Here is a 26,265-nt window from a genome sequence, read left to right as displayed (position 1 = left end):
AAATCGACCAGCTCACTTTCTAGCATATATTTCATCTAACAACCTTGCAGAATATTATTTTCTTGCTTTCAGCACATGGAGGAGACTAACCCCGATTGCAAGAACTACCTGTAGTTTACATTTTAGTTTACACAAGAACATGCTTTGCAACAGTCCTAGTAAAATTTAAACACACAAGTCTTTCAGAACAATGAAAAAAATTCATACTCTGTCTGATCTCTGGCTAGGGCATTTAAAATCCATTTTCTCGTCAGCACTGTCAATTTTAGTTTTTCTTTTTCTGCAGCCCTTTTACAACAGCAGCTTCCATGTGAAAGGTCTGGATAGAAGATTGATGCAGTACTAATTAAGCATTTTAAGATCTTTCCTGATCAAAAGGTTCTCTTCCTGCAAGAAGCACCCAGGGTACCAAACACCAATTATGGTATTTTTAACATATTTTTAACATTAAAATTGCCCACCTAAATCCATTTTTATGTCTCTCAGTATTGCGTTTTCCCAGAGTGCTCAACACTCACCAATACAAGCTCAAAGCAAAATGAGTCAGAAATGGTAAGCATCTCTTAAATTCTACCTTGTAACTATTTTGATATCCATATCTCCAAGGCCCTTGAGTTTAAAAGGCCTCTGAATTGATAACAGACAGGGATAAATTAGTTGCTGCAGTAAAGCACATTTGAACCACACCAGCAGAAGAACGATGGGTGGCAGGAGGTTCAAGAGCAGCAGCTGGAAATGGCAGGAGAGACTAATTCAGAACATTAGGGCTTGAACTGGCATGTGCTGTAATGAGATAATGGAGCCGTGAGAAGGAAAGAGCCAACACATTGTAGGGAGAGTTGGTGACGCTAAAAACGTATCCTTAAGACTCCCCGTGACTGGCAGGGCAAGCGCTGCAGCACATCGCCGCCCTTGCCACGCACAAGCAGCAAGGCGTGCCATGCACACACGCTGCCCGACTGCAGCACCCTCCGCAGGGACCATGCCGGCGCACTGCTGGAATCGGAGCTCCCACCACACCAAATTCCTCCATCTCGATGACTCCGCCAAAACTCTTTTCTCAAAAGCACAATTCTTCAACGTTTGCTGTCTCTCTTCACAAAAAGAGAAAGGATCTGTTCCCTATTTCTCCAAGATAAATGCTACTGTCAAATCTTGGCAGAAAATTAGAGTAACAACTACTCTCTCCAAAAAGGTGACTGGGATGAATTCGTGCAGAGCAAACTTCTACTTCAAAGACAATCATCCAACTGCAGCTATGGGAAAGACAAAATACTGACAGATCTTTCTGAAGTACACTGTGGATATTCAAGTTTAACAAAGATTTACGCAGCAAAACAGCTTGTCACTGCAATTCTCCCTTCTAAATGCATCCATGTTTCCTTGTGCCGCTCCAGAAGTGAAATACAATAAACACTCCTTGAATTTGCTTTTTAATATAACAATATTAACTTTTTTTTAATAACATATATACAATGAAAAGTTAACAATTATCTTAATTTAAAGACTGACAACAAACCCATTCCAAATCAGACATACAGGTACATCTTACCTTTACAGACTTTGTGTCAGGAGCATCACAACTACAAACATAGAGGGGAATTAGGTCATTTTACAAATTTTTTTTACATTCAATTGCCCAATTTTCTCCATGGCACAAAAGAGAGACAAATTACCATCTAAATGAGACGGCTCTACAAAAGCAAGTGTGAAATGACAAAGGACAAAACATGACCAATACGGGTGACCGGGCATTTTGTGTAAGGGGAATCTGCTCAGATACTCAGCGATGCAAGCACAAGGACTTGTTGCCTTTTACTGAGCTGACACTAGATCAGTTTAGGAGGGCTGGGTAGGCTGTCTTCACATAAAAATATTCCACCAACTATCTGAAATCCTCCATGTCTTTTAAGACTGTGCAAAAATCCTGGCTTACTGAGAAAGAACCAAGAAATCGCAGCAGCTTCACAATTCTGTGCAAGGAAGATGTTACATACTCAATTATACGGCTAATGCCTGCCAAGCTGAGATCAGCCACAAAAGAAGGGCCAAAACTGAAGCGACTACTACACTGCCACAGCCATCCTTTTAAAGCAAACTTTTAAAGGGAAATATGCTGGTATTTCCTGATGCTCAAGCACCAGGCCATAAATCAACAAGAAAATTCAGAAAGAAAGTTCCTGTGAACAAACCTGAGTGGCTACAAAGGAGAACTAGTGAGTGACAAACCTTCCTCTATCTTGTGATACCCACTGTGCAGACAGCAGTGGTTGTCACTGCAAAACTTCTCCTTCCAGGTCCCCAATACCTCCCTCCCACAGCAACTTCAGCATGAAAGACTGGAGTGAAAAAACATTTACTAGCAACTCAGCGTTCCCAGAGAATCGGACGATACAGTTTACAGGCACATCCCTGGGGAGTTACGAAGTGAAGCATCCCCTCAGAGCTATTGTTCCAATATGATTCTCAATCACAGCACATCCACGGCATTGGGCAATAAGATAAGTCTTAGTGGGGGTGAGACAAATAGGAGCAGATGTTTCCTGTTTCTAGCCTGACTTTCATTTGGTTTCTGTCATTGCTGCCTAACCAGCTTAGGAGAGGGGCGGAACCATGATGCCTAACACTTGTCCTATTGTTTGGGGTTTGGCAAAATCTGAGGAATAAGGTTGCTCGCAGTGTAACAGAAAAACAGCCCATCAAGTAGGATGTCTCTGTAGCTGGCCGCAAGAGGGGTTTCAAAAGACAGTCACATCACCCACAGCAATATCAGTCAGTTACCAGATCTAGTAACAAACATTTTATCAGTGGAGCTGGGACAGAGATTCCTTTCTCAGCCTAACTAGGGGATCATCTTTAATATCGAAGGGCAAGAGGTAACGGTCCAGGCAATTTTATTTCTAGTTTTGCTGCATTTCATTTTCTAATTCAGGTTAATTTCAGTACTGGGAAAGAATGTCAATGCTTGTGAGAAATGTAAAGCTTCTCCAAAAGCCTCCCTAAGCTGTATGTTTCAGTGGCAGCCTGTGGCAATGGGTTCCTTAGTTAAATTACAGGCAAAGACCCAGCAGTGTTTGCAACAAGGGTAATTTATAGGAGTTTGTAAGTGTGTCTTGCACGTACATATCCCTGTGCCTTGAAGCTGTAACTGGGAATTTCTGTAAATTGAAGTGTTTTACAAATCAGTGCTACAACATGCTGCTTGCTGAAGAGGATTCAGATGTTAAAACCTTACTTCATATGGTTACAATGTAAAACTGTAACCTGACTGCTCTGTTTTGATAATGAAAAGCAAAAATAAAGAAAGACTGAAAGGTACATCTCTTTTTTGTACAATACAACTAATTTTGACACAGAGTCACAGTCTCTTGCATGGACACAGCAGCAAACCTGAGATTTACACAGGAAGAAGTGCAGCAATTGGGGTTCTGGCCTGCAGGTCTCTGCTTCGAAGCAGACCGCCCTCCCAGCTGCTGTGTGTCTCAATTCACATCAAAATAATTTAAGTAAAACAAAATGCTTTGCCCTTTAAACCATGTGACAACACACACATTTTTGTTGCTGATGATGTAAAAAAATAAACATTTGTCTCACTAGGCAGAAAAAAAAAAAATGTTTTTTACACACTTAGTTGGGCCAACAATTAAGCTCAAAAGTCAGAGGCCCACCAATGGCACAGGCAATAAGCTCCTCCCAAAAGAGAGCAGCTACACATTGCAGACAGTTGCTTTGAAAGGATGGATGCTTACAAACCAGAGAACTAAAGCACATTTGGTAGAAGAGGTCAGTCATGCCAGTCAGATCACAGAGAGCGAGATTCCGTTTTACTCTTCCAGGTGCATAGCCTCCTTTGGAGTAAAGTGTGTGTTTAACATTTCTGGGAGGACCCACGAATAGATTAAATCCTCTGAGAGCAACAGAGAAGCAGTTGTTCAGCTTTCCATTGTATTTGTGCAATGTAAAGGGATGACAGCATACAACATTAATTCCCATCTCCCTCAGATGTAACCCACTCTAGCAATTTTTTTCTTCAGGGTCTTATATTCCTCATAGCACCTTTTCGGCCCCTGTTTTCATCACCCAAGTTTGTCTCACAGCTGCTTTTACAAGCTGCCAATATTGGGAAAGCTCTTCAGTTTCTCAGGAAAGTCATCTTTGTACAGGACAGGGTCAGCACGGTGCTCCACCACTTTCAGAGGCATGGTCCCAAAGACAGAGGCAAACTTATTGATGCATTCGGACCTGGGGAAAGGGAAAGCAGTGTAATTAAGAACCCCAACAACTGGGCTGGCTACCAGCTCCTACACCAACGTAACTGGTAGAAAGCTCCCCTCTTGCACTTGAAAGTACTTCAGCCATGCTGGCTACCAGTAAATACAGAGAGCCTCACTGCAGAGAGAACTGAAAAGCTGGTGTTCTTTGATTTACCCATTCAATCACAGAGACGAGCAAGGGGATGCTGGCAGCAGCACATGTGCACATGGAGGTCAAAGCTTCCCTTCTCCCTCCCCCTAGAATTCCAGTCATTCTTAAAGCAATGTACACGCTGTAAACCAGAACAGATTAACTGCCAACATGTCTCTTAAAGGGCCACAGTTGGGTCAATTTAGCTCATAATGAAGGTTTTGCGAAAAACAAGCCTTTGTAAAAATGGAGTTCTAAAAAAAAAAAAAAAAGGTCTGAGATTTTGCAGGCTTCTTCAGAAGCTCTATCTTTTCCCACAAAAATATACATGCTTCAGTGTATAGGCAGCACTGATTGTACCGTAATTTAAAAGTGAAGCTGAACAAAAACTATAAAATGAAACCAACTATTTTATTTTCATTGTCTAAATAAAGAGATATTGAGCAGTAAGGCATCACATTAGCACAAAAAAGATCGCACCATTGATGACTCCCTCAGTTTTAAGAATCGCAGGTGTCAGTAATGCTGTGGAAGAGAACAGCCGTGTACTTGAAAAACCAAGCAAACAGATGTTTAGCCATACATCGCTCCTTTAACTTTCACTGAAAGGCACAGTACCTGGGGTAGCAAGGCAGGGAAACCTTGGTTCATCTCACCTCAGCCAGCACTCAGCTAATGTTAGCTGCGCACTTCGTAAAACTGCTTTTAAGAACTTCAGACACCGAGAATTGTGACAACAGTCCCCAACATACAACAGAGACAGCCACAAGAAAATGTGTCACGTTTCTTTTGCCACTCGAAAGGGAAAACAAAAAAGAAATGAGTACTTTGACTCAGCTGCAGAGGCTGACGTGCTGCAGGCGGTCACAGAGCAGGTCTCTCACTCTCCAGCCACTGCACCCCTCTCCCGACCCCTTCGAAGGGTTAGGAGGTCACTACGGCTCCAGGATAATTTTCCTCAACAGACCCGGTCAATCATACCAACTGAGTGTGACAGTTTTGTGGTGGGGACTGCTCAACACTGCCCCAAACACTCTTTTGAAGTAGATGGGACAGCAAGACTGGTTTTCAAAACTAATTCCTCAATCTCTGAGCCATCCCATGGTTCTCTGCTTAACTACAGTAAGTGACTGGTAAACAAAAAGTCTAGGTTGTTAAAGCACTACATAGCGGTTTCAAGCTATAATGGTGATATTTCAGGCCCTTTTCTGGCGAGAAGTGTCAGAAAACTACATCATATGGGTGATACGCACGTACCATACAGGTAAATGCAGATACTTCACTTTCTGCTACCTTCTCATCCCCTCATACTTCTTCCTACCTCCAGAGTCAAATTTTTGGACTAGGAAACAAACAAAAAGGAATTCGGAGTGTAAGAGGAAACCGTGTGCAGTGGGAAGCAACCTCTAGACATGGCACAAGCACTACTTGCTCCAGGGTAGCACAGATCTGAAGCAGCAAAGGAGCCATCAGTCAGGACTGAAGCAGAGACCTGAGCAGCTGTTCAACATCTGCAATAACAAGGTGAACCATTGGGAGAGTGAGCTTTAGGCCTTGGGCACAGAAAAGTTACAGTAGGAGGCAGAGCAGGAACTGAGTCTTTTCCCCAGGAACACTAAGCAGTTTCTGTTGCCTCCACGAGACGTCCAACACGAGATACCTTAAAGCCATCTGATTCTCAGATAAGGTCAGACTTCCAAATCATCTGTTACTTCTGAGAAACCTGGCTAACTGTAATCCAAGTTGTGTGTATTGGAGACATCTCATGGCAGGAAACGCACAAACTTCACAGGCGAGGAGGCAGGTGTGCTGGGAGATGTGCATGTGAGAAGTTTGCATAGCTGCTGGCCCTCAATGGTTTCTGGAATACAAGAATACTTCTGCTCTACTGGTTCAAATCCTTGCCGCTGCCACTGATGACTGAAAGACATTGTAAGGTAACAGCTGCTTGGTGGCCAGTGTGAAATGAATTAGTTTTCTCAGCCTGCTGCCTAGCAGGCAGGTGTCCACATCAGATCAGCCATTGGCACAAAGGGAACGAAGCAGCACCCTCAGAGCAAAAGACAAATCTAAACGGATAGTGCAGACACAACTGACCTCTTCCTTCCAGAGGTTATACTCCCAAATCAAAGATGAGGTCTTATGAGAAAGCATCAAGATGGAATCCTTCTACAGCCAAACTTATTCTGGTGGCAAGACCATTCAAGCATACCAGTACAGTATCTTTAACCACCAAGAAACCACTTCATTGTTATAGAAATCAAACAATGAAAAGTGGAAAAATCATTACGTTCTAATCATTCTCAGAAGAGTTAGTACTCAGGAAATGTCAATTTCAAAGATCAGAAACAGGCTTTTTGAGATGAAAGGGATGCCATACACAAGCCACAAAATGTGTTTGAAGGCAAGTTGCATCTTTTCAAAAATTTAATCTCCTGCACTGAACTAAATCACTTGAATTCCAAAGCCTTTGCCACTTTTGGACAATAGAGACCAGAAAGGATATCTAGATCATTAAACATTCAAAGCTAGGTAGCCAAAAGAACATAACACGTAATCTTAACACAGAGGAAAGGTGTTTTTCTTGGCTGTGTTAACAGTTCTGCAAATTCGTACTAACAGATGCATGTTTGCATCCAACAATTATTCATTTTTTTCCTTGCTCTGCCGTTGTGCTCAACAAGGAATTAAGATTGTGTGATCTGAGAAATGGAGAGCTCTGTTGCCCCTGGCAGACTGGGTGAACTTCACGTCTGTTAAGGTACCTCTTCATCAGCTTCCTCTCCCTTATAACCCGAATATGTTTTGACAGGGTAACTCTGCACCTGCAGCCTTTGGCTAACTGTTACCTGGTCAGTTTGCCTCTTCAGGGAATGGCTTTCTATTTTGACTCCAACAAATATTTACATGTCCTAAATAAGACACTGCTGTTAATGTTACTGCAGAAGCAGCTCAGCCCTTTGTTGTATTTACTGTACAGGCAGTTGCCCTCTAGGCGGCATTTACAAGGTTCTCCGTTTTTGGGAGCCAGATGCAAAGATGCTAAGGGCAGAAAAGTTGTTGCTACTTAAACAGCACCTGTAAATACAGGGATTATGAGATCCTCCCTACAGCTTCTTCTATGACCTGATGTAAAGGCTAACCTAGGGCAAGAAGGGGATCCTTGGTTCAAAGCTTTCATTAGTTAATGTGTTTTAATGATGGAGCTCGATAACCCTGGGGACTGAAGTCTTTTATTTATCTCAGAGAAATTACACAGCAGGAAGAATAGCAGTGTTGGCTTTCCCACGATTTGCTGTAAATATCCTTCAGTATTGGTCAAAAAAAAAAATCTCTTAATAAGACACAGAGTTCAACTGTACCATCTTTCCTCTGTCTCTGCCGAGAGCTACTGAAGGCCCAAAAGAACTGGTTAGTTACATGTTTCTCCTGGACAGATCTCCAGAACTGACTTCTCAAACCTTCTACACTTACAAAACAATCATCAAGCAGCTGCTGGGCATCTCTCTGCTATTTCTGAACTAGAAACCTAACACTAAATGCTATGCATGCCCATGACAACCCTGATAAACTGTTTGTTTCACAAACAGTAGTTTGATCCCTGGATATCCGGGCAAGCAATTAGCTCAGACTACCTGCTCACTGTTTCTGAATGCTCCAAAACAAGGACTCAGGCACTTTGGGAAGCTGCAAGTGAAGCTGATAATGGCTTTTGCCTGATGCCCCAGGTATTGTTCTCAGTACCCAACACTGTAAAGTTATCTGTACAAAGTTATTCTTTTATAATATGACAAGGACTCCCTGATGCATGCACTTTTTTCATTCAGCTTCTCTCCTGACCCTGAAAATAACTAGAGTGTGTATACATATATATATATATGTATGAGCCATAAGAACTTTACTGACTGCTAAGTTATGAAAATTTTGTAGTGTTTATTATCCACTTAAAATGAATACCTAGCTCAGAAGATTCAAAAAAAGAAACTCTTCCAGATTTTCGGATTCTATGATAGCATGACTGGCTGGGTAGAGGAGGGGAGAGACGTGGATGTTGTCTATCTCAATTTCAGCAAGGCTTTCGACATGGTCTCCCATAACATCCTCCTAGGGAAGCTCAGGAAGTGTGGGCTGGATGAGTGGTCAGTGAGGTGGATTGAGAACTGGCTGAATGGCAGAGCTCAGAGGGTTGTCATCAGCAAGGCTGAGTCTAGTTGGAGGCCTGTAACTAGTGGGGTCCCCCAGGGGTCAGTACTGGGCCCAGTCTTGTTCAACTTCTTCATCAGTGATGTGCATGAAGAGTTAGAGTGTACCCTCAGCAAGTTTGCTGACGACACAAAACTGGGAGGAGTGGTGGATACACTAGAAGTCTGTGCTGCCATTCAGTGAGACCTGGACAGGCTGGAGATTTGGGTGCAGAGGAACAACCCCATGCACCAGTGCAGGCTCGGGGCGGACCTACTGGAGAACAGCTCTGCAGAGAAGGACCTGGGTGTCCTGGTGGACAACAGGTTGACCATGAGCCAGCAGCGTGCCCTGGTTGCCAAGAAGGCCAATGGGATCATGGGGTGCATTAAGAAGAGTGTGGCCAGCAGATCGAGGGAGGTTCTCCTTCCCCTCTACTCTGCCCTAGTGAGGCCCCACCTGGAGTACTCTGTCCAGTTCTGTGCTCCCCACTTCAAGAAAGAGGAGGAGCTACTGGAGAGAGTCCAGCGGAGATGGAGATGATGAGGGCAGTGGAGCATCTCTCCTATGAGGAAAGGCTGAGGGAGCTGGGCTTGCTCAGCCTGAAGAAGTGAAGGCTGAGAGGGAACCTTATAAATGCCTATAAATATCTAAAGGGTGGGTGTCAGGAGGACGGGGCCAAGCTCTTTTCAGTGGTGCCCAGCGACAGGACAAGGGGCAATGGGCACAAACTGAAGCATAGGAAGTTCCATCTGAACATGAGGAAGAACTTCCTCCTTCTGAGGGTGACGGAGCACTGGAACAGGCTGCCCAGAGAGGTGGTGGAGTCTCCTTCTCTGGAGATATTCAAGACCCGCCTGGACAAGGTCCTGTGCAGCCTTCTGTAGGTGACCCTGTTTCAGCAGGGGGGCTGGACTAGATGACCCACAGAGGTTCCTTCCAACCTCGAACATTCTGTGATTTTCAAATGACTCCCTTATATTGAAGGTAGGTAACAACAACACAGGGCAAAAAGGTATTAGGTGTAGCCTGCAGTTTCAGTATGGTATTAATGATCTTCAAAATGAAGCCTGAATACACCCAAACTGCATATCCCCCAGATTTTCTCCTGCACCCAGACTCTATCCCAGCATGTACTCCTTTGGCTGGGCAAATAAAAGTATGTGGATTTGCAGACAATCTAACATACCCCACAACCCAGTTATGTCCGCTGTTCGAAACTACAGAGAAGCAAAGCAACAGTTTAAACGTGTTCTCAATAAACTGTCAATGATACTTAACTTTGAGGATACAAGAATTGCTATAGACATGGAAACATGACCTTTACCCTGCATCATAATGCACTTTGGAGCAAAAAGCACTTTTTCATCTTCTGTTTTTATAGAGTTTACCTTAATGAGAACCTAGTTCATGACCCAAATTCCTACGTGCTGTTGTAATGCTACTAGCGTGATCACAGGAAAGCTCGACTGGCTTCAGGTAGAGTCCACCCTGTAAGCCAGTGCAGAACTGCTAGACAAAGGACAACCTCTTGTGCTTCCCCTTCAGCAAACATTTAAGATCCACAAAGCTTCCAGCCCCTTCCTTAAGACGTTTTCTGGGGAGTAATTTTTACCATCTTCACAGGGTATGTTTTACACCTGACTTGCACAGTCCTTTTTTCATTGCAGCCCCATTATACATCCAGTCTAAATACTTTGTCACTAACCTTGGTGGTTGTGCTCTTCAATGCCTGGCATGATGCTTGGTTAATAATCGATCAGCCAAACTATATATATGTTTGTGTGTGTTGTGTAATGTGTGTTTACACATCAGACAGACACAGGTATGCACTCTTGTAAATAAGCCCCCAACCTGCTAAGCAGTTTTGCATTAGTTTGCTGCATATATTACAATATATAAATATAATTTACATTGCTAAATGACACTAAATGGATACAACACTGAGTTTGCCAAGTACTGCAGAGAAGGACAGAAAAAAGCTCAATGATAATGATAAGACAATAACCATGGTAACTGGTAAGATAACCATGTTATGTCTCAGTGCAAATCTGAAATGGCCTGTTTTAAATGGAAGTCAGATTTTTTTTAATTTGGCACATCTTTTGCTGGTCTCTTCCAGCACTATGGCTACCCCTGCTTAGCTACCCCATCAATCCTTTGGCTGCAAATTATTTTCCCCAAAGTTTGCAGGAGAGATGCAACAGCCCAAGAAGCCTAAGGTGGAATGCCTTTGTCAGTTCTAGATCTTAGGTTAATTCCACCTAATAACTAGCATGTACATTTATTGTCAGATAGCCTTTTCAAACATGGGTGTTCAACAGCTTTGTAAGAGTGGAGAAACTTTCCCTTATTTTACACATTCAGAAGCCAAGGCAGAGGGAAGTTAAGGGACTTGGTCAAAGCTGGGAAGCCATTTTACTGTAAAGCAGGGAATGCAACTCTTATACTTACCAACTTTCAGTATTTCACTCTAAACATTCACTGCCTTTCCAAATACATATTTCATTTCAAAATGAAATTCTCACAAAAATGTAATAATGCTGCCATTGTTAAAAAAATGTGACATGCAATTGTGCAGGCAAATGCCCTTCATTAGTGGAAGCAAAGTGCTTCACGCTCTTTGGAGGAAAGACATTGTACAAACATCTATTCAAATAACATTATTAATAATCTATATACTTGTTACTCTTTGGTAAGCTAGCAACTGTCTGGTTTAAAAAAAAAATAAATCTCATACTCATTACAGTTGATGTTCCAAGGTAAAACAGAAATGTGGTATTACTGAAAGCACTGACAACAACCTGAATTTCATATATGTGTCCTATATTCTTTACAGCAAAGCTTCTAAAAATTGTGCCCTTCTAAAATCCTTTCTTGTAGTAGTCCACTTTTCAGTGTCACATCATCCGCTGTAGGAATGACTTAGGCTGATCAAATCCATGCGACATTCTTTCAAAATTAGTAATTTACAGAAATACAATCAGTGAGCATTTTTGATCCTAATTTAATGAAACACAGGGTAAGATTCTAGGGAACAAAACAAGGCAATGAGAGGAATAAAGGGTGGTCACTCACCTTTCCACCATGTGTGTCTGGTCCAGTGATAACCCATCAATTGCCGTGCATTCTGGACATTTGAACTTCTTTCGTGGGGTCACCTGCAGAAAGGCACGCCAGATATCATCAAATCAACAGAAGGGACATTAATCTCCTTGCACAGAGAGCAGCACAATACCTCTGAACATGCCTGCAGTGTAAGCTGAGCTGTCTCAAAAAAAAGGGGGGGGGGTAGAGAAAAAAAAAAAAAAAGAAAAAAGAAAAGCCACTCCATTCCTCCATTCAGCTCCATCTGGCCTGGCTGACTGCAAAATTCACAGGGGCCCAATAAAAATGGCTTGGAGGGGTTTTTCCTTCTGTAACTGAAAAGAAGTGGCGATGACAAGCTCCTTAATTCCTGTTTAATGACTGTTTTCTCACTGCCAAGGTCGCTGTATAAACACCATTTGTTCTTGCAGCCATAACAGCGATGAAATATAGCTTCCCATACTTCACCGTAACATTAATCCAACAGACGGTCTTTTGCTCACTCCAGTTAATAGCTGACTGGCAAACTCTGCAAGACTCTCCGAATTGCACAGAGGTGCCAAATTACTCTGCTGTACCCTCATACAGCTCAAATACTTCTTCAGCAAAAATACACACTTTTATCTTCTAAAGACTTTTCTGGGAAACACAGCCACCAGTCTTAGCAAATGATGATGGACAGACGGGAAAATGGACTCTGCTAATTGAAGTAACGCCTGGTGGCCTCTAAATCTCATTCCAAGTTGACACACTTTGAAATGAATGTACAGAGTGAATGTCCAGACCTGAAAACGTGTCGAAACATGTCAGGAAATTAATTCAGGGATAAAAAGTTCATTTAAAGCTGATCTTGCAATTAACATTCTTGCAATTAACATTCCTATAAATCAGCTGTTGCCAGGCCATGACAGAGTGAGCTGTAGACAGTTGGCAATTTCTTTCCTCTAGTGATCTCAAATAGTTAAAATATATGCATGTGGGTGTGTATATATACACACATATACATATATATATATATCTCTCTTTATAATTTAAATTACCTTTCTCATACCTCATCTAGATGGCTAAAATAACCACCAGAAACAACTGGTAAAAAACAATGCTCTGTTCCCAGTTAGCATAAAAGTTTCACTAAAAGGTCTTTTCTACCATGGAAGGAGAACAAGAGACCATACCGGGGTAAATGAGAGAAAAAGGAAGATGAAGTGATACATTGAAGCCTACTAAATAAATTTATATGAGTATGTACATCATGTCTATAAACTTTGTGAAGCTAAACTGCAGAAAAGTACTACCTTAATGACTGACTTGCCAGTGACATTTGCCACTAGAAAATTCATGGCAATATCTTCACAGTTCATATGAGCATCCACCCAGTTCTTGATGTCTCCAGGCATTTTGTAGGTGTAAAGATAGTTGAAATACTGCAGGACAGAGGGAGAGAAAGAGAAGAGAATTTTAAATACAGATGCAGTAACTATAAGACTGAATATTTCGGTCACCGAACAGCAGGCAGGATGGATCATAGGCAAACTGCGATCCTGCCTTCAGCCAAGGACTACTTTAGCAGATAGAAAACCATTTTTGGATGCTTAATTGCATAATTACTCCTTTCCTGAGCAGCACGCAAATGTCTTTACAATGGGTTTTCTCTTCTTAAAATGCTAGACACAAAGCTACATTCACTGCAAAATTTGCTGTGTAGTTACAGGTCACACAAACTGGCAAGAGTTCTTCTGCAAGTTCATGAAGGTAACAGTTTTATTTCACAGGCAGAGATAAATCAGTTGTTTTCAGAGCAACTGAAAGAAGCTTATGGACAGTTCACAACTGGTTCTCTGACTGTGTAGAAAACTTAATCACGGCACCACAAAACACTCGCACAACAATGACAGAAACACATACAGCTCTTTAAAAAAGGTTTGCTTTGTACGTTAGTATACTACAAGTTGTATATTACCTTGTGATAAAACGCTGCCCCAGTGAGCACCATCGAGACTTCATTGGTCCATTCTGATTCATATTTCCATTTGTTCATCTCATGATCCCAAAGATGCAGGCGGCCTGGATATCCAACCAACCTGTCGGGGAACTCACGCCAAACCTGAAGAGAAAAAGACGTGCCACACTGCTAACTCGGCCTGCACAGCAAGCAAATCCAAATGTGCGGAGGCAACATGACTGCTTTGGAGAGTAGACTTACAGTGGTGCAAAGACCACTTCAATTCTTCTCAGTCCCACTTCTTGGAAGAGCAAGCTGCCTGGAAAAAGCATGAAAAAGCTCAAGCTTGATTTGAAAGGACCCTACAACTCAGGGACACCATGCCCCCAGAGCAAAAGGCCACTAAAGCAACAGTAACTTCCTTGTTCTAGAGAAATACAACCAACTATTCAAAAAGATTTTAACACTAACTAAACCAAGCATGATTAAAATGGAATTTTTGATGTTAACTTCAGTAGATATGCCTACAACCTAACTACTTTCACAGCTGGCTTTGGATCTAACCAACCCGCTTGCTTTGATAGCAGCAGGCTTAAAACAAGCTTATATTTTAATATTTCTGGTATTCCTTAGTAGGTGCTTGGATGGATCTACTGCTACATGGAAGGCCTCTTTGCCCTTGACTTGTTCCAGACAGCTGGATACAATCAAGATACCATCCTTGTCACTCCATACATTATTTTCTAGCTGACTACAGGATCAAACTCAGTAGACAAGAACAAGGAGAAGGGCATCATTAACACAACCTCAGAGCTCCACGCTGCTGGCCACATTAAATAATGGACAATTTTTGCATTAAGAAAAAAGGAAGAAAGGATTATAATTATTCAGAAGGGTCTGAATCCTATTTGCTTGCTAAATAAAGTTTGTCTTTTTGCTGATCAATAATGAAGTCAATATTTACCTGCATTATTCGCAAATTACTCAAAATTTGTCCTTTAATCCAAAAACTGCTAGTTTTGTTGGAAGAATACGAGTCTTGACTCCCCGACACACAGTGTAGGTCACAAGAGTTTCTGCTTTGGGTTAGTAGCATATAAATAAAATCCCCAAATCTTATTGTGTATGCAAGATCAACAATGACAGCAACAGACCTCACAAATCCCCAACGGTCATTCCACTAGCAAACTTCCCTTCTCTGTACAAAAGGCAAGGGAACCCTGCAGTTCAGTTTGCAGTAAAGAAAGCGTTCTCTGGAATTTCACCATCCTGCAAACCTCACCTCGTCAGCAGTTCACTTTGGGCACTTTTTATGTGCCAGTATGTTTCAGCTGGGAGGCCTGGACTACAAGGACTCTGTGCAAGTATTTTGTCAAAGTAAATATGAGAAAACAATCAGTTTTAAGTTACTGCTTCTGTATCTACATTTCTGTGATTCTGCATTACTATATACCTTTTCATCTACACATCTCAACACATTTTATTGCTGTCAGTTAATATAGCTTCAGAATCCCATGATGAGAGCAGTTATTATTTCAAACGTACAGATGAGGAAACCTGCCAAAAATCATACAGGAAACAAGAATGGGAACCAGATCTTCCAACTCCTCGACTCGTACTTTCTGCAGAAATCAATCTTTCTAGACAGTTCTAGGACACAAGTACTGGGATAGTATTTAGACAGGAATATGCTCTAACAGAAGGCTCTTGAAAGCAGAGACGATTTAGAAGTCAAGGAAGAGAATTCATAGGACCCTGTTACAAGTTGGTGCCATCAGGTAATTAAAAAACCACAGATTTTTGGCAGGCAAGCCAGTGAGGGCTTGATATATCTATTTTGACATGATGTCAAAAACATTAATAAAGAACAAAAAAACAAAAGTATGGCCACTCCCTCTTCCAAAATGTCATTCCTCGCTCTCCAGGACTCAAAAAATGAGTGATTTAATTTTAGTTGGGTGTTTTTTTTTTTTTAAAACATGACTGTTAAAATGCCTATCTCCCAGCTGCTGGAAGGCACCACCATATAAAGCTACTGAGGCTCAAGAAAGAATGTGACAGAACGTTACAGATCTGCACCGTACTGGGCTAAGAATTCTTGCAGAGGGAATGGCATGTGTATTAAAGGCAGCTGAAAGAAAGATTAAACTCAGCTACTGCTTCTCAAGGGACTTCAGTGCCTTCACAACACAGAACCATAGATTCATATCGCTTCTAGTTTTTGCCCTCTGTGTCATCTTCAAGAGTCCACACAACATCAAAGCCAACTATAATGCATGTTACTCACACAGATTTCTTTGTACCACTGTAAAACTTAGCCCTACCCTGTCTCTGGCCCCTGAAAATCATCGGTTTGATGCATCTAAAAAATAACTTGGTTGCTTTAAACAAAGATTCCTTTTAAAAGTAATGCTATCAACGTCAGTGGGAAAGCTTGGTTTTTTCATAATGTTCATCGCTAGCTCATTCAATGGTAATTTCTGGAAAGGCTCCAAATAGCCACATCCAGCTCATTGCCCAAATCCATACCTATGTTTTGTGCCAAATTATATAGCTACTTCTTATAAGGAAGCTTTCAGAATAAAAACAGTGGTAATGATTCTTATACTACTCTCTATTTTGTACTCCCGTCCATTTTCTCGTTTGATGGTTGCCTATAATTTATTAGTCTGTTAGGAATACATTCCATTTTAGCCAGTGATCTTATTAGCTTTCTCAGACTAAAGAAGGATAGCCTGATTTAATGCTGGTAAGGGACACATCCAAGGAAAAACGTATTGCCAAGGGAAGAGGAGGTATGCTTCTTTGTGGACAACGCTATTCCAATGACTCTGTTAGACAACCCTGAAGATAAATATTTTTGGATGAAGCATCTCCCAAATGAGAAATCAAATAGAAGTTCTGACTTCGCAGTTTTACTAAAAATCTTGTTTAAGCCATGAAGAGAAAATGATAGTAATTTTGTTTCCAAGTAGAGTGCCTCAAGTGACAAACAGCCTAGCTACACACCCTTCAGTCTCACCTCTCCACAGTCCTCACTGCCTCCCTGCCTCAGCTAGTCTGTGCTATTCCACTGTGCCATCAGAACAGCTGCCACAGCTCATTCTCCACGTAGCCAGATGACAGAGAAGCACTTCCTTTCCCAGAATATACTCCAACATATATGCATTAAATTTATTAGAATATAAAAGTCACATGCAACTTCGGGAACTGGCTGATTACAACTAGAAAATTTTTAAATTTAATAAACAGAAAAATAATCAACATTTCCAAGGCTACCATGGCAACATTGTAAGAGTGAAACACTGACTATCCTCTAGAAAACCCAATCAGTTAGTCCTCCCTCTCCTCCCAGAGCCCCATCCACTCTTCATTTTCCCCCAGTCCTCAAAGGGATGGCTTCTGCTATTATTAAAAAATAAAGCCAAATGTAAACATAAAGCCTATTAAAAGATAAGTAATGCTTCATACGCACACAATTTGTAAAATAACTTCAATTTGAAGAAAAGCTTTGAACGTGGCCAGCAGTTACCCATGGAGAAGTCTTTTGGCATGCAGAGTTATATTATTCCTCCCACAAAGGAATGCTGAAAAATATACTTTTAACAGTCAAAATGGGTATGGAAGAATTCTTCTAAAGAAGGCATTCAAACTTTATGATGATTTTAGCCTAGTGGAATATGCAATTCATGAGAGAGTTGATTTTTTTTTTAAAGAATGCCAGAGGCATGAAACACTGAAAATCAGCTCTGAGACCAAATAGAATCATCTACTAGCAGAAGGCAAAAGGCATCCAGCAGAAAAAACACAAACTTACCAATGCACCAAACAGTATTTTCTATGAACAAAAAACATGGACTCAGAGCAAATAATCCCCATTTAGATTATTTCTATTATTGCTATAATAAAAATACTTTGTGAGGACAAAGTGTTGCATAAGTACGTAATAAGAAATCTTCATGAACTTCATATCTGGAAACTGTTCTCCCCCCTTTTCAGGGTGATAGAAATGCTAAGCCCTCTACCCCAAGGCCAGTGGAGGCACAGAAGTGGGAACACCACAACGTGATCTTTCAGTCTCGCATTCAAACACCAAACACTCCAGGAGCAGCCAACAGATCTGCTTCAATTTTTAAAGATTATGATAATCTAAATACTCGCTCCTTTTCTTGGGTCTCTCTGACACTCCCTCTGTGAACAACAAAGATCGGTAAGTGGGGAAAAAGATGTCTAGCCCTAGACGTTTTTTTCTCCAGTGCCCCAAGTCACGGCTGTGATTTCATCATGTAACTTCACAGAAATGTTTTTTTCAAAGTCAGAATGTCACGAGTATTCTTCTGCTACCTTAACACAGCAGCACATAGGGACTATTTTTCTGCTTGCTCCAACAGATTTACGCAATGTCATAAATCACTGTACCATAATAGCTCACTTTTAACAAGTAAAAAATGTCTGACACGTTGAGTGTTACTATAATTTTTTATGGCTGAAAGTGTACAGAGATCAAAGTTTTCTGGTTTTTTTAGGCTTGCTCTATACATTCAGACAAGTCTGTGACAGAGGGGGTTTTGCCACATGTTTAAATGTAAAATCTCAAGGATGTCAGGAGGAGAAAAGAAAATTACTGAATGTCACATTTCCAGCCCTTCTTATGACCAAAGCAGAGGCAGACAAACTTTTAAAAGAAAACTTTCTAGTAACGTTATATGCTGCTACTGTTCCCTCTGGATTCTCCTGCAAATGAGTCAAAAGCTTGAGAGATACTTTTCTGGTAACACACAAACAGATAAATAAATTATCACAGGCTGAGGATAATTTAAACATCTGGGAGCCAGCTCAGGCCTGTCAAACAAGTTACAGACACTCCGAGACAGGAAAGATCAATCTTCAGCCCCTGATTTCTCTGCCAGAGAGCAGAAACTACATCACCCACCCTCTATACGAGGAAAATTGTGTATTTATAAAATAATCCGCTGTGCCTCTGTATTTAAAGACATTTCTATTCATCTATTTTATGGGGGTAAGAAAAAAGCAATCTCAAAAGACAAGGATTCAAGCTACCCATGTGTTTGTCTCGACTATTTGCTCAATAAGGCATTTTAAATTTCCATCGATATGGCTGTGTAGTAAGCTGAATTCCTAGAATCAAAAAGGTATAGGATTTATAATAAAATGCAAAAAACTGCAAAAGCAATAGGTTTTAGTCTGCCAGACTAAACAATCTCGCATCCAAACAGTTACATTCACACACTGCATATAAGGACTGTTACTCAGATAGTCTCTGCAACCAATGTATATGGTCCACAGGTCAATAAATTAACCAGCACAGCCCAACAGCTAGACCTGGGGATGAAGAGTTGTAAGGCCCAACTGCCACCTAACCAACACCAACTATAGCGGAATTTATGCCAACTCTTCCTTGGCTCACTTTTTGATGAGGATAACGCTTTGCTGCCTAAGTGACCAGACTCAATATATTTGAAGTTACAGATATTGTCCGCTGAGGATGTTTACGCTTCAGACACAAGCGCCACAGTTCTACTTCTCACGACTGCTGGCCGATACAGCTGAAACTCAGCTGCAGTTTGAATCTCTGCTCCGAAGCCCTCCAAGACTGCTTTGCCAGTAGCAGAGATTCATTTGGAACTACTTACACAGTCACTTAAGTTTTTATAAAACTTCTATTTATTTACTTTGAGACAGCTCGATGAAAGCGAAAATCAAAGAGCAAATGAGCCAGGATTTACATAGCATGCATATTATGGATTTGTTATCCTTCATCCCATCAGTTCACCCTCAAAACTAGTAGTTACAGCATGAACACAGACAAAAATAAGTCAGCTTGCAGAACTGCCAACAGTTGATTGCTCTGCTGTTGCAGTACAGTGTTTAAAACATTCAGTGCAGACAACAGAGTACAGAGAAGGCACACATGGCCAAAAAAAAACCCCTCCTTCAGTTGTCTTCTCTTCATTCCATCTTTCACACTTCATGTACTAACCCGTTACTCTTAAGCTGGCAAGGGAACTATTTCCTTTCTGGAGACACATACGATAGATTAAAACTCTGTCTCTACTACTTAACATCTTTGTTATTACATCAGCATACCTACGTTACCACAAGTCATATCTTGAGTCCAAAAGCTCGTTACTCGATAACAGTGTCTTTCACTTGAGAGGGAGAAAGAGCCGTATTTTACGACATACGTATTCACATTAAAGAAATACTTCCAACAGCTCCTAAAAAAATACCTTCTTGTGTTAACAACTACACTTAAGATTGTTAGAAATGCGACAACTATCACATTTAGTTTGCTTTCTACCCTTTAGAAAAGTGGCTTTCATTATTTCACTCAATTCAGGTAATAGTTCTGTGTTCTAGTTCTCATATATGAAGCTTGGTGTTGTTTTGCTCCTGATATTGCAGGTACAGTAGTGACTAAATGATTCAAACCTTTCTTATAATATGATATTATGTTTTTTAATGTTTCTGAGTTATTTGCAAATATAGCGTGTTTGTTTTAAATACACACATATAAAAGTAATGTCAGATTATTGACTGTGTCATATACTCAAATACAAATGGAAGACAAAAATTAACTCATTCAAACAAAAGTTTTGGAAAGAAGACAACAGTGTTGCGTTAAGTGCACTTTTTAACAAACAACTCAAATGCCTATGAAGACTTTCACCTCTTTGTATTGCCATGGGTAACTGATTTGGACAAACTTTATTTTTGTTGACACCCTCATCACAACAGCAGCTGCTGAAGCTTTGCCATATCAAGTATATGATGCATGCATCCCCTCCTTGACATTCTTCAGTTCCTCTTTGCACTGCACTCTACATTACCTCGGCATGTCCTCAAGTGGCCTCCTCTGTTCCCAGCACTTAATCTCTGAAACTTGTCTTGTCCATCAAGACACATTAACTTGGATAGCACTTCTGATTTGTCTGAAAACTGTTTGAAACTGTTATAAATGCAATTCAGACCCCAGACTGCTTCCACTGCACCAATTACACAATATTTTCTGGAGTCTTTTGGCATTACTGTGCTAGTTACTGAAAATTTTTTATTAGCTGGCAGTTTTTTCCATAAAGTAATGACTATCTGTAAAAATATTTCAGTCAGCATTGAACTGTTACGGTAAAGAGAGATATAACAATCTGAATCAGCAGACTGTGTAGTGATTCATATACGCATGCAGCATTGAAGCAAACAGCCTAAGAGACAGGAAAAAACCAATTCTCTTACCTCATAGCCAAACTGGAGTTCATCTGAGGTTAGCATAATGATATCATCATCAATAGCCAACACTGCTTCTGTTTCAATTTCATCATAGGGGAAGAAGCGGTTACTAAGCTTGTTTTCTGCAGTCCTAACAACTTTCAGTGGAACACGAATCTTCGGCCAGAGGGCATCTAGAGAGAAAAATTAAAAGAAACAGAATTCAGTATTATACTTTACTTCTGAACAAGTCTGCACATCTGTCTTCACTTCTCTACTCTTTTTTTCTTCACATCTTAAACAAAAGCTTCTTAATGGCCAATTTACGCCTGGCTTTCAGTCAGGCAAACATGTAAGCGTAAGAAGGCAAGAGACAGAAGTTCAGCTACATTTCCCTCTGTCACTTTCTGCAGAGAGCTCCACAAACAACTATATGGGGGATAGCTTGCCGAAAACAGCAGTCTGCAATACTCACATAACAAGAGTCAGCGATACTATGTATTGGTTTAGGACACACAGCAAGAAAAGATATTTTATTCAACTGCAACTATTTAAAAGAATTTGAAGCAGCAGTATACAATCACTGACTGCAAGTCTAGGGTCATAAAGAATTTGAAAAGCAATGTTAGTTCTATCAAGTGCTGAGAAAAAAAAAATTATGTCAATTAAAAATCTAGATACACCTAAAATGTTAATCACCATTGACAGTTACAGAGTATATTCTGCATATGAGTAATTTCTTTCACCTTCAAAGTCCTAAGCGGCGGTGATAAATTAAGCTACATAAATGCAAAAGGATTCTACTTGTGCCCTACAGCATTCTTAAAAGTAGAATAGAGCACTGGAGTACATAATCATGAAAATTCACAAGTCAAATGATGCTTTAACCAGCAACAAAGAAACCCGTAGATAAAAAGCTGGGTCCAAATCACTCTCCAATGAGATTTTAATTTCTTGTTATGTGCTTAAAATGTAGCACCTTAAGTGTCATATTAACGATTTCTGCAGGCTTTTGCATATATTAAAAAATTTTCAAAATCCTATTCTATTCCTACAAAAGTATAACTGCAGGCATAAGTATAGAGCACCAAGCCAAAAGAAACACAACTAAGGACCAAATATTAAACATTAATTCTAAATGCACATATTTAACCATATACATTTCCTGGCACAAAGCTTAACAATAGCCACTATTACAGGCTGATGCATTCCGAAAGCACCAATTCATCAAAAAGTAGTTTAATTAATAGCTAAACAAATAGCTACACAAGTACAAATGTGATTTGTTAGTTTCTTCCAGCTTTCACAATAAACATATACTTCAATGAAAATTTGAGGGAAAAGACAGCATCACAAGATGAGTCTAAGTACCTTGTGAACAGCAGATAGATAACACCTCAGTTTCTTACGCTGGTGAAATGCAGGGGATGACAATGGTATGTGATAAAAAGAAGTGAAAACACTTCAACTACAAAGTGACTGCTCAGAGAATTTCTAAGTTGTTCCCTATGTCAGATGAAAACACGTGTAAGGATACACCTCAAGGGAGGTGATCCTTCCCCTCTACTCAGCACTGGTGAGGCCACACCTAAAGTACTGTGTCCGGTTCTGGGCTCCTCAGTATGAGACACGGACATACTGGAGAGAGTCCAGCAAAGAGCCACGAAGAGGATGAAGGGACTGGAGAACTTCTGCTATGAGAAAAGGCAGAGAGAGCTGGGACTGTTTAGCCTGGAGAAGAGAAGGCTCAGGGAGGGTCTCATCAGTGCGTACAAACACCTGCAGCAAGGGTGTAAAGAAGACAGTGCCAGGATCTTTTCAGTGGTGCCCAGTGACAGGACCAGATGCAATGGGCACAAACTGAAATACAGGAGGTTCCCTCTCAACACGAGGAAACACATTTTCACTGCTAGGGTGACTGAGCACTGACACCGATTGCCCAGGAAGGATGTGGTGTCTCCATCCTCGGAGACATTCAAAAGCTGCCTGGAGATGGCCCTGTGCACCCTGCTCTAGGTGACTCTGCTAGAGCCAGAGGGTTGGACAGGGTGATCCCCAGAGATCCCTTCCAAGCTCAGCCATTCTATGATTCAGTGATAAGTGGAGTCTGTAAGAACGGACACTGGGCCTGAAACCACTGTTTTCATCAGCGATCTAAAATACATATAAATTGCCAGTGCAATTGACACAGAGCCTGGGGACATGAAAAATAGCGCAGACAACAAGGTCATACAGAGCACTCTGGACTGCTTCGGCAGCTAGGCACATTTGAACAAAAGCCAGACTGACACAACTTGACACACAATTGAACACTAGGATCAAGGCAACTTCTTCCCTAAAAGCAGCTGCTTGAAAAGGATTCAGTGATCAGAGTGGACCTTAGCTCTCAGCTTGCTGCTGGGGCACTATGAATTAACGTAATTCTTGTGTACGCAGACGGGTAAGTAGTAAGAAACAGGGCAAGGGGAGTGGAGGGCAATTTTCCCTCTATGCAGACATAGTTAGAGAGATTCTAAAATACTGTTTGATTCTGGTGCAATTTTCAAAGCATGTTAAAACACTGGAAATGGTGCAGGAACGAATCATGTAAGTTACTTGAGGGCAGAAGAAAATGCCTTACAGTGGAAGTCAGAGATCAATCTGTTTTGCTTATCAAAAGAAGAAACGAAAAGTGGATTTGATTCACATGTACAAGTATCACAGGAAGAAAAATGCCACATATCTTCAACCAACTAGGGAAAGACATAACGAAAAACTATGACTGGAATCTTAAGCCAGGCAAATTTACAGTGTAAGGCAGACATTTTTGATAGTAACAGTGGTTAATCTCTGAAGGAAGTGAACAGGATAGCAGCTGATTCTGTACATTTTGTCTTTGAACAAGACTGGGCATTATTACAGAAGATGCCTCAAGTTAGACAGAAGTCACCAGATTGAAAAGAAAGGTTATGTGGCAACTCGTGACTTACAGGTCAACCCACACGATCTCACCGTCCCTTCTGCCTCAAACTTTATGAACGCCTACCACTAAAACTTGCTCCCAGGAATGACTGTTCACATCCTCATTGCCACTGAGCCTCTCAGACTTAACACCTCACACAATACTCTTAAATAAAACACAGAGCTGCACACTGCTTAAAGATACCAGAGTCCAAACACTACTTCACCGAGAAAACAAAGCCATCTTTCCAAACCACACCAAGAGTCTTCAAAAGTCAGTTTTTCTTGGAGTTATATTTTAGAAAGAAGGATTGGCACGCATGGGTGGCCAAAAGAAAGGAGAAGAAATACAGAGTGATATTTACTGGCAAAATTTGTATTTGGTTTCTTACCCCGAGTTTTTTTCCTGTGAGATTGAAAAAGTGACTGTAAAATGTAACTTTATCTGGGTCGTTTTGTAGTCCACGGTCTGTAACTGACGTGTGCAGGTTCTTGTCCAGTTTTACTCACCTCTTCTCCTTCTAGTAGAAGGCAAGAAGCACCACCCCAAGCATAATGCACACTTCCGTGGGTTGGAATATGAATTAGTAGCCAGCCGGAAGGATTCAGCCACACTACTGATGGGTTCCAATGGAAGTCATGGTCAGCCAGCAGCTGGGGAGATACAGCAAGTGTCTTGGGGCCACAAGAGCCACAGATTCCAACTACAGTCCAAAAGAGCTCATTTTATTCTCAGCATTGTAAGGTTTTTGAAATCCCCTGCTTGAACTATAATCTGAAACAATGATCCCAGCAGGACACCACAGATATTCCATGATTTTCATCTTACTAGTCAGCCTAACCTCAGGAGGCAGTAACACTGAATAAGTGGAACCGTTTTTTGCAAATTAGTACTCTCAGGTCAACTCACTGCTTTGTTACTGGTTTACCATACAACATGCAAGTATCCATATTTGTAAGACAGTTACAGGTACCTCACAAATACACATATCATGGCCTCAAAGACTGTAGACTGCTTAACATGTGCAAGCTACTTAAAGACTTAGGCTACTTGACTATAATTATCCAATTATAATCCAAATTTCGGTATCAAATAATTTTAAGTTGCCTGCTAGATGCCCAAAAGTCTCCACTGCCACAAGTGTTTCAGAAGCAATCAGAATTGCCATAGGTATGTCTGCATTTGTAAATTGGTATTTAGAAGTACCAACAAAGTTTACATTTTATACATGTTAAGTACTCTTTTCTTCAGGCTTTTCCTCCTTTCGCATCTGCTACACACACACAAAAGAAAAGGACAACCAAATTGCAACAAAGATCTTATTTCAGTACAGGAATACATTGAAACAAAAATTGAAACTAAAAAGTCACTAGGACTAAAAAATGGCAAACAAGTATGGACGTTTTAAACTTCTAGCTCTTTGGAAAATCAACTGTTTGATAGCTTAATAATAGACATGCCACTTACATAAAAATATGGTAACAGAAGAAAACGAAATTAAAAGTGCATGAAAAATGAAGGTGTCATCTAATTATAATCAACATGCATCTCAGATGTCAGTAAATCCTACTAAAGCCACAAGATTTACTAAGGTCTTGGAAACTGTCTCAAAACAACCAATTCTCAAAAAGAGGTATGTTACTGTAAAATATTTGTGCTTTGAGAAACATAACACAGTTTCTGAATTTGACTTAAATTAATGATTATTACCATTTTGGAGAAACTTTGAATAAGACATTGGGGTTCCAATTACTCTGCAGCATGCAAAAAGAGAGAAAGCTTAAGACTACCTGCTGCCTAGAGCCTGATCTGATACTGCAGGCTGCTGTACCTACAGCGATGGAAGCACACAAGAGATGTTATGACACAGTGACACGTGGGTAGTCACTTTGGCAGCCTGGGCAAAAACTACTATCATAAAGAACAGCAGGCTCCACTCAGAGATCCAAGTATTTAAAATTAGCCCTGCTGCAGGAACTCCAAAAGAAATAGATAGTGAATAAAAACAGACAAGGTAGAAGTTTAAGAATCCATCAGGAAGGTTAAAACTGTCTATATTTATTTTAAAAGACCACAAATGCAGAGTATTTGTACTTTTCTTTTTTACACATAGGAGGAACGTAGCTCAAAGAGAAGTCAGAGACAGGGTCTGCCACTTCTGTAATACCACGCTCTGAATTTTCAGATACTGCTTGGAAAGTTATGAGAAATCTCAGCACTAGCAAAACATATAGGTGGGAATTCTCAATTTAGTGGACTTTATCACAACCAAGGTAAAATCACAGGCTTTAATCTTGCAGTAAGGGGGCACTGCATCATTTGACGGAGTACAACAAAGATAAAAGCAGCCCAAGACAAGAAGGCAGATGAAGTCTTACAAGATAGCATAAGAACCTTTAAGCATACAAAAGTAAAGATGCATGTTTGGACTAGGAATTATTCTTACTACTTTTAAAAACAGTGAGGACTTCCTGTAATGCAG

At 40.7% G+C, this 26,265-nt stretch overlaps 1 protein-coding gene across 2 annotated transcripts in view; it reads right to left on the bottom strand.

Annotated features, from left to right (window-relative positions):
* Window positions 1-1,416: 1,416 nt before the first annotated feature.
* The window catches only part of EXT2 (exostosin glycosyltransferase 2), an 82,508-nt gene continuing 57,659 nt past the window's right edge, over window positions 1,417-26,265 (bottom strand). For both annotated transcript variants that reach the window (XM_075426332.1, XM_075426333.1), the window contains exons 10-14: window positions 20,870-21,036; window positions 13,634-13,777; window positions 12,969-13,097; window positions 11,665-11,747; window positions 1,417-4,242 (exon numbers count right to left, since the gene is read on the bottom strand). In XM_075426332.1, the coding sequence (XP_075282447.1) occupies window positions 4,104-4,242; window positions 11,665-11,747; window positions 12,969-13,097; window positions 13,634-13,777; window positions 20,870-21,036 (662 nt within the window). In that variant the 3' untranslated portion in view covers window positions 1,417-4,103. The remainder of the gene's footprint in view (window positions 4,243-11,664; window positions 11,748-12,968; window positions 13,098-13,633; window positions 13,778-20,869; window positions 21,037-26,265) is intronic.

This window comes from Opisthocomus hoazin, chromosome 7, assembly GCF_030867145.1.
Source record: "Opisthocomus hoazin isolate bOpiHoa1 chromosome 7, bOpiHoa1.hap1, whole genome shotgun sequence".
Lineage (NCBI taxonomy): Eukaryota > Metazoa > Chordata > Aves > Opisthocomiformes > Opisthocomidae > Opisthocomus > Opisthocomus hoazin.
This window is presented reverse-complemented; position numbering and strand designations above follow the sequence as displayed.